This window comes from Salvelinus fontinalis, chromosome 3, assembly GCF_029448725.1.
Source record: "Salvelinus fontinalis isolate EN_2023a chromosome 3, ASM2944872v1, whole genome shotgun sequence".
NCBI lineage: Eukaryota > Metazoa > Chordata > Actinopteri > Salmoniformes > Salmonidae > Salvelinus > Salvelinus fontinalis.
In genome coordinates this window covers 11,088,723-11,104,301 of record NC_074667.1, presented here as the reverse complement: position 1 = coordinate 11,104,301, position 15,579 = coordinate 11,088,723, and the positions used below count along the sequence as shown (strand labels likewise).

Below are 15,579 nucleotides of genomic sequence, written 5' to 3'. Positions count from 1 at the left end.
CTGTTTAAAAAACGAATAATATAATTCACAGATATATAAAGCAAAGTGTAATACATATTTTCTAGCTACGTTGATGTCAAACTAAAAGTATTACTATAACATGGTGACACAATGCAATAATATTACAGTACAATGCAAGAGTAGGCTACCATGCAATGTTATTTCAGTACGTGCTAGGTCATTTTACACCAAAATGTAATATATCAGATCATATAAAGTGCAGTGGTGTGAAGTACTTAAGTAAAAATACTTTAAAGTACTACTTAAGTAGTTTTGGGGGGGTATCTGTACTTTACTATTCATATTTTTTGACAAATTTTACTTTTACTCCAATATATTCCTACAGAATTCATTTTCTATTAAGATATCTTTACTTTTATTCAGTTTGACAATATTTGTACTTTTTCCACCGCTGCTAAAATGTAATCTGGACAATTGTGAACGGCAAATGAATGTAACACATATGTTGACCACTAGGTGGTGGTAGAAGACAACTATTGTAGTTTGGACCATGATTACATTTACATTTACATTTACATTTAAGTCATTTAGCAGACGCTCTTATCCAGAGCGACTTACAAATTGGAAAGTTCATACATATTCACCCTGGTCCCCCCGTGGGAATTGAACCCTGGTCCCCCCGTGGGAATTGAACCCACAACCCTGGCGTTGCAAGCGCCATGCTCTACCAACTGAGCCACACGGGACCACCCCGATTCGTTGTGCCTTCTATGTGTAAGATTTGAACTTCAGTTTATTGACAATAGAAAGAAAAAATATGTTTTCATTGTCACTAAGGCTGAAACAGCGGTAATGTGATACAATGACCTTAATTGAAAACTATCTACAGCTGCTCTACACCGCCTGGTACGGCAACTGCACCGCGCATAACAGCAGGGCTCTCCAGAGGGGGGTGCAGTCTGCACAACGCATCACCGGTGGCAAACTACCTTCCCTCCAGGACACCTACAGCACCCGATGTCACAGGAAGGCCAAAAAGATCCTCAAGGACAACAACCACCCGAGCCACTGCCTGTTCACCCAGCTACCATCCAGAAGGTGAGGTCAGTAGAGGTGCATCAAAGTTGGGACTGAGAGACTGAAAATAGCTTCTATCTCAAGGCTATCAGATTGAACAGCCATCACTAACACAGTGAGGCTGCTTGCTTACATACAGACTTGAAATCATTTGCCACTTTAATAAATGGATCAGTAGTCACTTTAATAATGCCACTTGAATAATGTTTACATATCTTGCATTACTCATCTCATATGTATATACTGTATGTTATACCATCTATTGCATCTTGCCTATACCACTCTGTCATTGCTCATCCATATATTTATATGTACAGTATATATTCTTATTCCATTCCTTTACTCAGATTTGTGTGTATTAGGTAGTTTTTGTGGAATTGTTAGATTACTTGTTAGATATTGCTGCACTGTCGGAACTAAAAGCACAAGCATTTCGCTACACTCACAATAACATCTGCTAACCATGTGTATGTGACCAATAAATTTTGATTTGATATATATTTTTTTCTCATCACGTATTGTGTCAATGAATGACAGATGTGTTTGGCAAATAATTGATGATGGTGCGATGAAAAATATGTTGTATTCCAGTAACTTCAGCTGTTATGAATGCATGATAATGCATGATTGAGGTATTCAGGTTACTCACTAGTTCATAAATAAGCTACATTAGGTATCATTAACCCTGTATCCACATCTTCATAATATACTAGCATTACTTGAAAATGTAACTAAGCACCTATGATAAAGTACAGGCCAAACTGTGATGTAAATGTAAAGTACTGAAAGTGACCTTATTGGGTGAAACAGTAGAAATAGGGAAACACATACATCATAATTTCGTATAGCCAAATAGTCCACTGCTAACGTTGGACATCCCTAAAAATTCTATAAGATCTGCAGTCCTTCGGGTCTGACGTCATCGTTTCCGCAAGCCCCCCCCCCCCCCTCCACTTCCAGTGTCGGCGGCGTTGGCTTCTACCTACAGAATCCAACATGGAGTAACCAGAGATGGGGCTCGTACGGGGCCATCCTCACCGACATCAACGCACGATTTTAATTACCGCATTTCAGCATGGGGCGCGACGGGATTAAATCGGTGGAGGTATTCCAAAGGGATTTACTCTCTCGTGGATGCGCTCGAATAATTGTAGTAAAGCGCTGAGAGACGAAGAAGAGAAGCGAGAAATAACGCAAACAAACGGAAAAAAACACTCGGAAAACTAAGCTACTACTGTTAGTGTGTGATCGAGGGGTTGGACGAGAAGGGAAAGATAAAATGAAGACACCACATTACGTACCCTCGGTGGAATATTATTGTAGGTGAAACGAAAAAATGACCGAGGAAACACACCCAGACGAGTGAGTAGCCTATAACGTTAGCTACTTCACAAAAGTAGTCTTAATTGTTATGTTGCATGTTATAAATGCTCTAATTATACCCATGTTATGCATGTCTGTTGATGGGATACTGAGACGGATGAGGAGAGTGGACCTAAAGTTTTTCCCCCAAGTTGAAAATGCTTTGTTACAATGTAACGTTAGTGGACAGAGGAGCGGGATGGTTAGGCCCCCTCGCCCTCCTGAACGACTTCAGTCTTGAAAGAGGGGGGACGAGGGGAGGGATCGGATCGGAAACATTTTGTAAAGGGTTTACAGTGAATAGTTTCAACTGCACTTCATATCACCATTTGCCATGCAAATAACACGGTAGACTTTGTAACAACATTGCATGTTGACCACAATGTAAATTATGTGGGTGCACGGTCACGGAAAAAGTAGCTTTCGTTTGCATTGTGACGATGTTGGCTAGAAAGTCTTTCTTTGTGGGGGACTGATATGCCATATCCGCCATTTCTTTTCGTGAATCGCTCTAATTTGCATACTGTCCTTCATTCATAAAAATACCAACGGCAAAGGCCGAGAGGGTGCGCGCAGCGTTGATAGAGTTTACGCGAATATTTAATCATTTAATCATAAAGTACGATCAAATATGAATGTCTAGTTTGACAGATAATCCAGTTGATTCAGTCCAGTACCGAATGATAGTCAACATTTCCGTCCTAAAGTGTTTTATTTTATTATAAGTACGTTACGTTAGGCTATTGGGTTGGTTGTTAGAAAAAATGCTCCCTCTATTTCTAGGGGTCAACCCATTTTCACACATGCCATTTTCTCATGTAAAAGTTCATTCCGTCTTACTTATAGGCATACACACTTTTGCTTTTCAAAATAGATATCCTATTGTAGCCTACATATAGCTTCCTCAGTGAAGGAAGGAGGAGGACCATCCTATTCATTGAATTTAATAAAAATAGTGAAACATTTAAAAAGTTATCATTTTTAGATAAAACTATAGGTACTAAATATTTTCACATTTCCCCAAATAATAGGGATGGACATCTGCCATTTTTTAAAAACTTTGCATGATTGTTTTTCCAGTACTCAAATGAAGAAAAAAAGATATTTTAGAACATTTATCTATATGCCACCAACGTATAATTTATCATAACCATTACAAATAACACATCCTAATTGCTAAAATACCCCAGTCAATAAAAAAAAGTGCAATTTTAAAAGTAATTAATTGAAACAGTAATTTAACCTGGTTATATTTTATTGTGGAACACAATCTTTAAAAAGTTAGTTGCCTCAGCAGTGGTGTTTGCTTGTAGAATCCTATGGCTGTGCAATGGCATAGCCTTATTTTTTTTATTTTTTTTACCAGGCTCAATTTTGTGAGTTGAAAGACCATTTTTTTAGGGTTACATACCCAAATCTGTCTTTTTTCAATATACATGCATTCGGTTTAGTTGGCCTAGGCTTAATGATTGTGATGGAAATATGCAATTTCTATTTATCAATCTGTTTTTCATATTTTCAGTGTGGAACCTGTCGCTGTTTAGGGGGGTTATGGCATAGGCTAACCAATTCTAAACGGCACTAGCAGTTCGCAAAGTAGTGTTGCCACCGCCTATTTCTTAATATCTTATTTAAACCTAACCCTTAACCCTAACGTTAACCACACTGCTAACCTTATGCCTAACCTTAAATTAAGACCGAAAATCAAGTTTTTGTTTTAATACAGTTTTACAGTATAGGCAATTTTGACTTTGTGGCTGTGGTAACTATTGACAACTGCAAAGTAGCCTGAGTGGAAATTAGACTGGACACAATTATTCCAAAACAGCAGCTTCTTGTTGGAACACGTATTTCCTTCAGTCAACCAGTCCATTTAGAATTTGTGAAGAAACTATCGTCATTTGGCATGGAATGTAGCTTGTGTATCCCATCAGTTAGATATGTTTTTTATTTCTAAAGGTCTAGAGCGAGATTGTGTGTGGCACTCATCATGCATGTGTAGAGGGAGCAATCAGAAACGCAATTGAGTGAGACACAGTGGGAAAGGGAATTTAGGGAGAACTGTTTGGTACATTTACATTTTTTGTCATTTAGCAGACATTCTTATCCAGAGCGACTTATAGTAGTTAGTAGGCCTACATCATTTTTTATACTGGTCCCCTGTGTGAATCAAACCGATAACCCTAGCATTGCAAGTACCATGCTCTACCAACTGAGCCACACGGGACCGCTTTGTTTAGTTTTTGTTGTGCCCCTGCAAATACATATGTACAAATGGAACACGAGTCAAAGCAAATTAACGTTGTCTTCAAAGACGGCCGAGTTTCGACCAAATATTTTTACAGTATTTGAAAAACGTGATCTCTGGTTAAAGATAGGTTTGATGTAAGTTCAAGTACTCGATTACTCATACCCATTCCTACCAAATAACTGATTAAAACACACTGTTTGCAATGGTCTGCAGTAGCCTCAACAGCACCCTCTAGGGTAGCACCATGGTGTAGCCGGAGAACAGCTAGCTTCCGTCCTCCTCTGGGTACAGTGACTTCAATACAAAACCTAGGAGGCTCATGGCTCTCACACACTTACATAGACTTATACAGTAACCCTAACCATAGCTATATTTTGTTGTAATTTTTCTTCTTAGTTTACCTTTCACTTAATGTAGCAAATTTAGGCATTATTGAATGTGTCACTTTTGATTACTCCATTTTGTCTCTCAACCTGTGCACCCACGGTATAAACTTTAATTTGTAGGCAAGGTTGTAGCAACCTCATGACGGGTATAAATTCCATTATCATGTAGTAGCCAAAACCTATTGATGTTACACTGAGCTGGGTGAATGGAATATGAATGACAGTCACCCGTGCTCTAGGTTGAATTCAGAAAAAAAGTGGGACGCTTTTTGCATTTCTGTCTTCTGTAACCTCTTTCAATGTCTATCCAACATATTAGCCCAACTAATGATACAACCAATGATACAATAGTCATCCCTAATATTAAACGGCACTGACCACCACTGGCCTACACGTTCTATAAGGCGTATGTTTTTGGGGTGTAGAGTACACCTTGGATGTTTGGCAATAAAGGTTCTGTTGCTCATAGCTTCATGTCCTTTATCCTGCGTGTAGAGATTTGGCAATAGCCTACTCCTTCAGGTCATGGGTTATCTTTTCTTATAATGATTTATGGTACACTCACACCCCTATAGGTAAACACATGACTCAGATGGTAATGTAAGGGGAAATCTAATAGTTTCAGCTTGTGAAATGTTTATCCGAACTGAAAGTACTAAAACAAGCAGGTTACTTCAATCCATAACCGTTGGCGTTGACATTTCTTAAGCAATTGAACATGATTGAAAGGTGGGAATGTTGGAACAAGGTCGTCTTGGCAACTTTTTATGTGTGCACAAAAGGATACGTGGGATGCTCAGGTTCTCGAATGATATCACAAGTTTTAGTACCCTCGAGCAACAGGCCAGAGTAGTTACACAACAGAGTTCCTGCAAATTCCAGCTACCTACAGTACACAACTGTTAAAGACTGTTTTATTATATGTATCCAAATGGCTAATAGTGGTCCAGTTTTATTGGTCTAAGTGCAATAAAACTCTGCTGTACTATGCTAGACAGCAAGTTTGTGAGGTGTTGTCTTGCCTTGCATTCCCCCAATCCATGTGCACGTCCCCCCTCCCCGTTTCCGGAGGTTGGGTTTGCTAGTTGTATTGATCAGAGTAATGACGCCCCAGCACCGGCAAACTCTGAGCTGTCAATAATGCCACTGAGGGGAGAAAATGACATTGAGGAAAGGTCACCACAACTCTCCCCAGCTTCCCAGCCCCATTACTGCCCTGGATCGATTTCATATCAACCCTCCCCTTCCATGAGCTGGGCCGGCAGGGTTCAGCTCAACAACGGCGAAATTAAGCAGAGACGAGATGAAACTATTGGAGCCAAATAGTTGCTGTTAGTGATGTCATTTTTCCCTCTACCGAAACATTGTTTGAACGTCAACAGAGAGATACCTCATTGCCACAGGCTTATTGTCTATCACCAACGACATGAAGCTTGTCATTACATGAATAATACTGCACTAGACAGTCTCTTTCATTCTAAGGTCTCGATCCCGACTTAAACTGCTCCAAACTTTGATGGACTCAAACGTGGTCAACCTGTACACTACATTGGGGCTTTTTGCCTAGTGATTGGGAAGTCACGGGGCAGAGATGGTGTTGGCCTGTAGCCCAAATGGCAATGTGACATGTCTAATGGAAGATGGATTTCCTTTACTTCAGTTCAATAGTGGCATCGCACGGGTCCACATTCTGCCTCTATCGACTTCGCCACACAGACCTGCTCACGTTTCGGATATCTGTCGACAGGGGAGCGCATGTGAAAGCACCGCACAAGGTCACAGTGTCCTTTTCCTTTTCCCCCCGGTTTGGTTGACTTGGTTAAAGAGCATAGGCCCTCTCTTTGTGACGGCGAGGGAACTCATTCTCAATGTTTGGCAGTGACCAAGTGAAACACCATCTGCTCCATCTCTCTGCTGATAGGGGAACTGAGATCTGACCATTTTGTATGGGGATGATGTCATAAGCACGTGTGGAGTTTTCATTCGTTTTCTCCGGTGTCAGTGGACCACCTGAGGCAACAGTGTGCTCGAACGGCTGAACCTGTAACGTCCAGCCGATGGGCCTTTGGCGTAAAGTTTGCTTTAGCAGAGCCACCCATTGCTGGTGAACGGTTTGACATCATGACTAGTTTTGCAGATATTAGATTTGGGCATGCAAAAAGGAAGTTCAGTTTACTATCGCAAAAAACTAGTTATTATCCTAGTTATTCCCATCCCAATGTACAGTACATTTGCCCCAATGGAGGTTTAAAAAAACTCAAGACACAAACTTATGCTGTAGAAAATGGTCACTAACATACTAAGTCTTGATGCCCCACTGAGGACCAATCAAAACTACCAACAGGTTTCTTAGCTAATAGGTTCTTGGATTTGATGTGATTGTGTGTTTTGGGGGTTTAAAAGCAGGCGAGGTAAGATTAGCCAAGCCTTATCACATCCTTTTCTTATCAGCGAAAGGGTGCAGAGGTTGGAACAATTTGAGCCGATTATTGTTTTATTTTTTTACCCCTGTGTGGCAGTTTGTTTTATTTGATTTATTTTGGCAGTAGGTTTGGCAATGTGGTTATGGAACAGCTGCTTAAGTAACATTTACGTACAGAAATGTAACTATCTTTCGGTATGCAACATTTAAAAGTGCTGTTGAACTACAGTACCAGTCAAGTTTGGACACCTACTTATTCAAGGGTTTTTCTTTATTTTTACTATTTTCTACATTATAGAATAATAGGGAAGACGTCAAAACTATGAAGTAACATGTATGGAATCATGTGGTAAAGAAGTATCTCCTGTTCCGTAGTGGTGGTGGTGTGTGTCTGGAGTATATTAATAAAGTGTGTTGCTACACTCAGTCTGTAGTGCCACCACTAGGCATGTGGTCTGTAGCCACAGATTACATGCCTATCATTTTCTATCCAATTTCAGCTGCCAGCCATACTGTGACATCTTCATTCTGAATTTAGTACACCTTCCGTATAAAGGTCCCTGTAAAAACTAGAGCGTACTATACTAATCGGAGATGTGTAGGGGGAGGATTGTTGGATAGTAAAGGGGAGAAATTGCGGTGTAGATATTGGAGGGGGCGAACAGTTGACGTAGGGTCACACATGCATATGTATTTATGTTAAGAATAAAAAGATGAACACTGAGTTTTATTATAGTTGTAGTTCGCCAACCCTATGCCCAGTCCACTAATATATATATATATGAGTGATGGTTGATGGTCTGATGTTATTTTAAAATGGACAAAAAATTGCTTTTCTTTCAAAAACAAGGACATTTTTAAGTTACCCCAAACTTTTGAACAGTAGTGTTTGTGTGTACACACACATACACTGCTCAAAAAAATAAAGGGAACACGTAAACAACACAATGTAACTCCAAGTCAATCACACTTCTGTGAAATCAAACTGTCCACTTAGGAAGCAACACTGATTGACAATACATTTCACATGCTGTTGTGCAAATGGAATAGACAACATGTGGAAATTATAGGCAATTAGCAAGACACCCCCAATAAAGGAGTGGTTCTGCAGGTGGTGACCACAGACCACTTCTCAGTTCCTATGCTTCCTGGCTGATGTTTTGGTCACTTTTGATTGCTGGCGGTGCTTTCACTCTAGTGGTAGCATGAGACGGAGTCTACAACCCACACAAGTGGCTCAGGTAGTGCAGCTCATCCAGGATGGCACATCAATGCGAGCTGTGGCAAGAAGGTTTGCTGTGTCTGTCAGCGTAGTGTCCGGAGCATGGATGCGCTACCAGGAGACAGGCCAGTACATCAGGAGACGTGGAGGAGGCCGTAGGAAGGCAACAACCCAGCAGCAGGACCGCTACCTCCGCCTTTGTGCAAGGAGGAGCAGGAGGAGCACTGCCAAAGCCCTGCAAAATGACCTCCAGCAGGCCACAAATGTGCATGTGTCTGCTCAAACGGTCAGAAACAGACTCCATGAGGGTGGTATGAGGGCCCGACGTCCACAGGTGGGGGTTGTGCTTACAGCCCAACACCGTGCAGGACGTTTGGAATTTGCCAGAGAACACCAAGATTGGCAAATTCGCCACTGGCGCCCTGTGCTCGTCGCAGATGAAAACAGGTTCACACTGAGCACGTGACAGAGGTGACAGAGTCTGGAGACACCGTGGAGAACGTTCTGCTGCCTGCAACATCCTCCAGCATTACCGGTTTGGCGGTGGGTCAGTCATGGTGTGGGGTGGCATTTCTTTAGGGGGCCGCACAGCCCTCCATGTGCTCGCCAGAGGTAGCCTGACTGCCATTAGGTACCGAGATGAGATCCTCAGACCGATTGTGAGACCATATGCTGGTGCGGTTGGCCCTGGGTTCCTCCTAATGCAAGACCATGCTAGACCTCATGTGGCTGGAGTGTGTCAGCAGTTCCTGCAAGAGGAAGGCATTGATGCTATGGACTGGCCCGCCTGTTCCCCAGACCTGAATCCAATTGAGCACATCTGGGACATCATGTCTCGCTCCATCCACCAACGCCACGTTGCACCACAGACTGTCCAGGAGTTGGCGGATGCTTTAGTCCAGGTCTGGGAGGAGATCCCTCAGGAGACCATCCGCCACCTCATCAGGAGCATGCCCAGGCGTTGTAGGGAGGTCATACAGGCACGTGGAGCCCACACACACTACTGAGCCTCATTTTGACTTGTTTTAAGGACATTACATCAAAGTTGGATCAGCCTGTAGTGTGGTTTTCCACTTTATTTTTGTGTGACTCCAAATCCAGATCTCCATGGGTTGATAAATTTGAATTCCATTGATAATTTTTGTGTGATTTTGTTGTCAGCACATTCAACTATGTAAAGAAAAAAGTATTTAATAATAATATTTCATTCATTCAGATCTAGGATGTGTTATTTTAGTGTTCCCTTAATTTTTTTGAGCAGTGTATATATATATTCCTTGTTTTTGAAAGAAAAACATTTTTTTTTGTCCATTTTAAAATAACATCAAATTGATCAGAACTACAGTGGTAGACATTGTTAATGTTGTAAATGACTATTGTAGCTAGAAACGGCAGATTTTTTAATGGAATATTTATCAGCAACCATCACTCCTGTGTTCCAATGCCACGTTGTTAGCTTATCCATGTTTATGATTTTAAAAGGCTTATTGGTCATTAGAAAACCATTTTGCAATTATGTTAGCACAGCTCACAACTGTTCTGATTAAAGAAGCAATAAAACTGGCCTTCTTTAGACTAGAGTATCTGGAGCATCAGCATTTCTGGGTTCGATTACAGCCTCAAAATGGCCAGAAACAAAGCACTTTCTTCAAAAACTCGTCAGTCTATTCTTGTTCTGAGAAATGAAGGCTATTCCATGTGAGAAGTTGCCAAGAAACTGAAAATCTCGTACAACGCTGTGTACTACTCTCTTCACAGAACAGCGCAAACTGGTCTAACCAGAATAGAAAGAGGAGTGGGAGGCCCCGGTGCACAACCGAGCAAGAGGACAAGTACATTAGAGTGTCTAGTTTGAGAAACAGACGCCTCACAAGTCCTCAACTGGCAGCTTCATAAAATAGTACCCGCAAAACACCAGTCTCAACGTCAACCGTGAAGAGGCGCTCCGGGATGCTGGCCTTCTAGGCAGAGTTGCAAAGGAAAAAGCCATATCTCAGACTTAGATCTGGACAGAGGAACTCTGCCTAGAAGGCCAGCATCCCAGAGTCGCCTCTTCACTGTTGACGTTGAGACTGGTGTTTTGCGGGTACTTTTGAACAGGGGGGGGGGGGGGGGGATTGTGTGTGTGTATACAGTACCAGTTAAAAGTTTGGACTAGAGGTCGACCGATTATGATTTTTCAATACCGATTATTGGAGAACCAAAAAAAGTCGATACCGATTAATCGGCTGATTAAAAAAATATATATATTTGTAATAATGACAATTACAACAATACTGAATAAACACTTATTATAACTTAATATAATACATCAATAAAATCAATTTAGCCTCAAATAAATAATGAAACATGTTAAATTTGGTTTAAATAATGCAAAAACAAAGTGTTGAAGAAGAAAGTAAAAGTGCAATATGTGCCATGTAAGAAAGCTAACGTTTAAGTTCCTTGCTCAGAACATGAGAACATATGAAAGCTGGTGGTTCCTTTTAACATGAGTCTTCAATATTCCCAGGAAAGAAGTTTTAGGTTGTAGTTATTATAGGACTATTTCTCTCTATACCATTTGTATTTCATATACCTTTGACTATTGGATGTTCTTATAGACACTTTTTAGTATTGCCAGTGTAACAGTATAGCTTCCGTCCCTCTCCTCGCTCCTACCTGGGCTCGAACCAGGAACACATCGACAACAGCCGCCCTCGAAGCAGCGTTACCCATGCAGAGCAAGGGGAACAACTACTCCAAGTCTCAGAGCGAGTGACGTTTGAAAACGCTATTAGCTCGCAGTCCGCTGACTAGCTAGCCATTTCACATCGGTTACACCAGCCTAATCTCGGGAGTTGATATGCTTGAAGTCATAAACAGCGCAATGCTTGAAGCATTGCGAAGAGCTGCTGGCAAGACGCACTAAACTGCTGTTTGGATGAATGCTTACGAGCCTGCTGGTGCCTACCATCGCTCAGTCAGACTGCTCTATCAAATCATAGACTTAATTATAACATAACACACAGAAATACGAGCCGTAGGTCATTAATATGGTCGAATCCGGAAACTATCATCTCGAAAACAAAACGTTTATTCTTTCAGTGAAATACGGAACCGTTCCATATTTTATCTAACGGGTGGCATCCATAAGTCTAAATATTCCTGTCACACTGCACAACCTTCAATGTTATGTCATAATTACGTAAAATTCTGGCAAATTAGTTCGCAACGAGCCAGGCGGCCCAAACTGTTGCATATACCCTGACTCTGCGTGCAATGAACGCAAGAGAAGTGACACACTTTCACCAGGTTAATATTGCCTGCTAACCTGGATTTCTTTTAGCTAAATATGCAGGTTTAAAAATATATATGTCTGTGTATTGATTTTAAGAAAGGCATTGATGTTTATGGTTAGGTACAGTCGTGCAACGATTGTGCTTTTTTCGCAAATGCGCTTTTGTTAAATCATCCCCCGTTTGGCGAAGTTGGCTGTCTTTGTTAGGAAGAAATAGTCTTCACACAGTTCGCAATGGCCCAAACTGCTACATATACCCTGACTCTGTTGCAAGAGAAGTGACACAATTTTCCTAGTTAAAAGAAATTCATGTTTGCAGGCAATATTAACTAAATATGCAGGTTTAAAAATATATACTTGTCTATTGATTTTAAGAAAGGCATTGATGTTTATGGTTAGGTACACGTTGGAGCAACGACAGTCCTTTTTCGCGAATGCGCACCGCATCGATTATATGCAACGCAGGACACGCTAGATAAACTAGTAATATCATCAACCATGTGTAGTTAACTAGTGATTATGATTGATTGATTGTTTTTTTATAAGTTAAGTTTAATGCTAGCTAGCAACTTACCTTGGCTTCTTACTGCATTTGTGTAACAGGTAGGCTCCTCGTGGAGTGCAATGTAAGACAGGTGGTTAGAGCGTTGGACTAGTTAACCGTAAGGTTGCAAGATTGAATCCCCGAGCTGACAAGGTAAAAATCTATCGTTCTGCCCCTGAACACGGCAGTTAACCCACCGTTCCTAGGCCGTCATTGAAAATAAGAATGTGTTCTTAACTGACTTGCCTAGTTAAATAAAGATTAAATAAAGGTGTATAAAATAAAAATTGGCTAAATCGGTGTCCAAAAATACCGATTTCCGATTGTTATGAAAACTTGAAATCGTCCATTCCGATTAATCGGTCGACCTCTAATTTCAACACATTTTGTCATTGGCCAGAGAGGAAAATGTAAATTTTTGAAGCAGATTTTCTGTAACTCTACACATTTTGCCATTGCTTATGGCGTGTTCATACGCTATCTGGGGGGCCTCCGACCTCCAAGGGAATCGACCTGTTGAATATTGGGGGGAACATGTCCCCCCAACCACATGTGGCAATATCGTCTATGGCATGGAGAGTAAAGAGAAGATGCCACCATTTAACATACAATAACTCCATTTATTTCAGTGCGACTGGCTTATTTTGGGTTAGAATATGAATATGTAGGCCTTAACCCTACTTGTTTGATAGGTCGATTTTTGATAGGGACAAATGATTCTATTTCATGTACAGTTGTCTATGAACTTCTGAGCCTTGAAAGACCCATTGCTGCTTTGCTTTGTCTGGTTCATCAAGTAACAGAACAGCCTCTTCTCTACACCTCAAACGCAAGGAAAGTATCCCATGACTTTAACTTTGTTAGTGGCCAGCTCCTTGTACAAAATCCTCATCTGATGGCCTGTGATAGAGAAATAAGAGCTTGGGAGGGGAACTGATGAGCTGTCCTGAATGGGAGCTGCCAGAGAGGGAAAAGGGAGAGGGAGAGGAGAGAAAAAAGGACTATCGATCACCTATGCTCCTACATTCTGAGCCGTGGATGACATCACCCCAGGTCTTTCACACCTACCTGTGGGTTGGGTTTGTACATTGTAAACCTTTGACCTCTTTTTATGAGCCTGACAAAGTAAGGACACCGGGCACACACTCCTGATAAGGAGACCAGTCAGAGCTGAGTAATATTCAACCCACATATTCTTCTGACCTGCATGCTAGCGAGAGCCATGAATGTACATGTTCTTTGCTCACTGCTGTACACAATGTGCACCAACCTTTTGCTGATAGGCAAGTTGTTCCAGTTGCTCCAAATTCATTTTGGGCTCCTGTGTGCGAGAATAAGCTGGTTTGGAATGGATGGACCCCCCCCCCCCCCGTTGTTTGGGTAGTGGTGGGCTTCTTAGGCCATGTTTCTCCCCTCACCCCTCCTCCTTGACGGATGAGGATGGAGTGTGCTGTGTGCCACTGCCGGCGAATGCGGAATGGCTGCCGGGAGATGACTCATGCTCAACTCACACACTACACTCTCTCGCTCCGTCTCTCTCTCGCACACACACACACAAGCGCCATCTGCTTGTCAAGGAGACTGAATCATACTGTACGTGGGGAAGCACTTTTGAGCCAACAGCCTGGAAGTCAGGCACGGCCGCTGCTGCTTCCACCATGGTCAGCCTGGTGATTGGGATGGGATGTTGTGTCATCTCGCACATCGCGACCGACTGCTGATGGAGACCATGAGGAATTTGTGACCGTGGCCACGGGATGTAGGAGAGATGTCCGATTATAAAAGGCAAGCCGTCCGGTTTTGTATTTCTGCTGCTTCCCTGGTTTCTGTTAGCCATGTCTTTCTGTGTCTACTCTGCAATGTCCTCCTCCTCGCTCATATTCTGTGTGGCTGTTGCTGGAGGGGCTGCTGCTCGTGACTACTGCGTGGCTGGGATAAGGTTTTGTTTTGGCTGTGGCGGAAAAGGTTAGATGAGCGAAGCAATGCTGCCACCTTTTACAGAGGAGATTTGGTGTTTCTGTAACGCCGGGGGCTCTCTCTGGCTTGTGCTCTCAGGTCTTTAGATGTGTAATCATAGAGTACATTCGCTGGCACTCTGCGAGATTGTTCTGAATCATCCATGTGGGCTCCATGTTCATGGATCTCAGGGAGACGGATCGTCAGTCTTGTTTGCAAAGACTGGCTTTATTCAGACATTTCTTCCTTCACCCGGTTTATTTGTCAAAACTCTAAATGAATATTCATTGTGTTTGGAAGTGCAGCCAGGGTATCTGGGATAATCATATCGTGTGTGTGTGACAGAGAGAAGATGTGGGAGGGAGAGAGGGGTGACCTCTGCAGTGGGAGAGGAATTACTCCCCCTTTTTAGTATGTACTATCATGGCCGCTACATTCCAGGGGTGTCAACAAAACCCGAGCTTATCGCGCTCTGGGGGTGGGTGGGCTGTGGAGTCATCATCCCTCATATGATATCAAATACTGCCTGTCCGTCAGGATTTGACAAAACCGTTTCCATGTCTAGTGACTCACACCCAATTTATATGCACCTGTGTATTTGTCTGGGATTTTATATATAAAGGATTGCTGCTGATTAATTCATGTGTAGCCCTTTTGCATTTACGCTTTTAGCCAGGTGTCCTTATTTCTCTGGTGTGCATTTCTCATGCTTCTTGGCATGGTTTGTACATGTCTCTGAGTTGGGCCTAGCTTGTCTGAGGGTGTATGTGTGGGAGTGTTAGTGGAGGTGTACCATCACTCATGCTCTCTTCAAATGCCAGATGGACAGTTAGTTTACCATATTAAAAGCCATGGGCACATAGACATCTTTCAACTGCGATGGATGGAAGATTCCTGCCTAATATATCGTCAAATAGTTCAATCTGATGTAGTGTCATGCATATAATTGTGCTGTACCCATGGTATAGCAACGCTGATTCTTACATGACTAGACTTGCCTCAGTATCCCTTTGAAAGTCCCTGATGACTAGAAAGACAAATGTAATGAATTGGACTTGTTTATTTACAGGTGTCCTGGATGTGCATGACGAGTAGTGTAAGGGTGAGATTAGGGAAGT

General features: G+C 42.0%; 1 protein-coding gene across 5 annotated transcripts in view; it reads left to right on the top strand.

The window, feature by feature from the left end:
• Positions 1-1,991: 1,991 nt before the first annotated feature.
• LOC129838627 (sprouty-related, EVH1 domain-containing protein 2-like) overlaps positions 1,992-15,579 on the top strand; it is a 31,016-nt gene continuing 17,428 nt past the window's right edge. For 4 of the 5 annotated variants that reach the window (XM_055905766.1, XM_055905757.1, XM_055905749.1 and 1 more), the window contains exon 1: positions 1,992-2,400. In XM_055905766.1, coding sequence (XP_055761741.1) covers positions 2,375-2,400 — 26 coding nt within the window. In that variant the 5' untranslated portion in view covers positions 1,992-2,374. Of the gene's footprint in view, positions 2,401-13,945; positions 14,291-15,579 lie in introns of those variants that run through there. The other variant, XM_055905741.1, reaches the window with a different exon arrangement.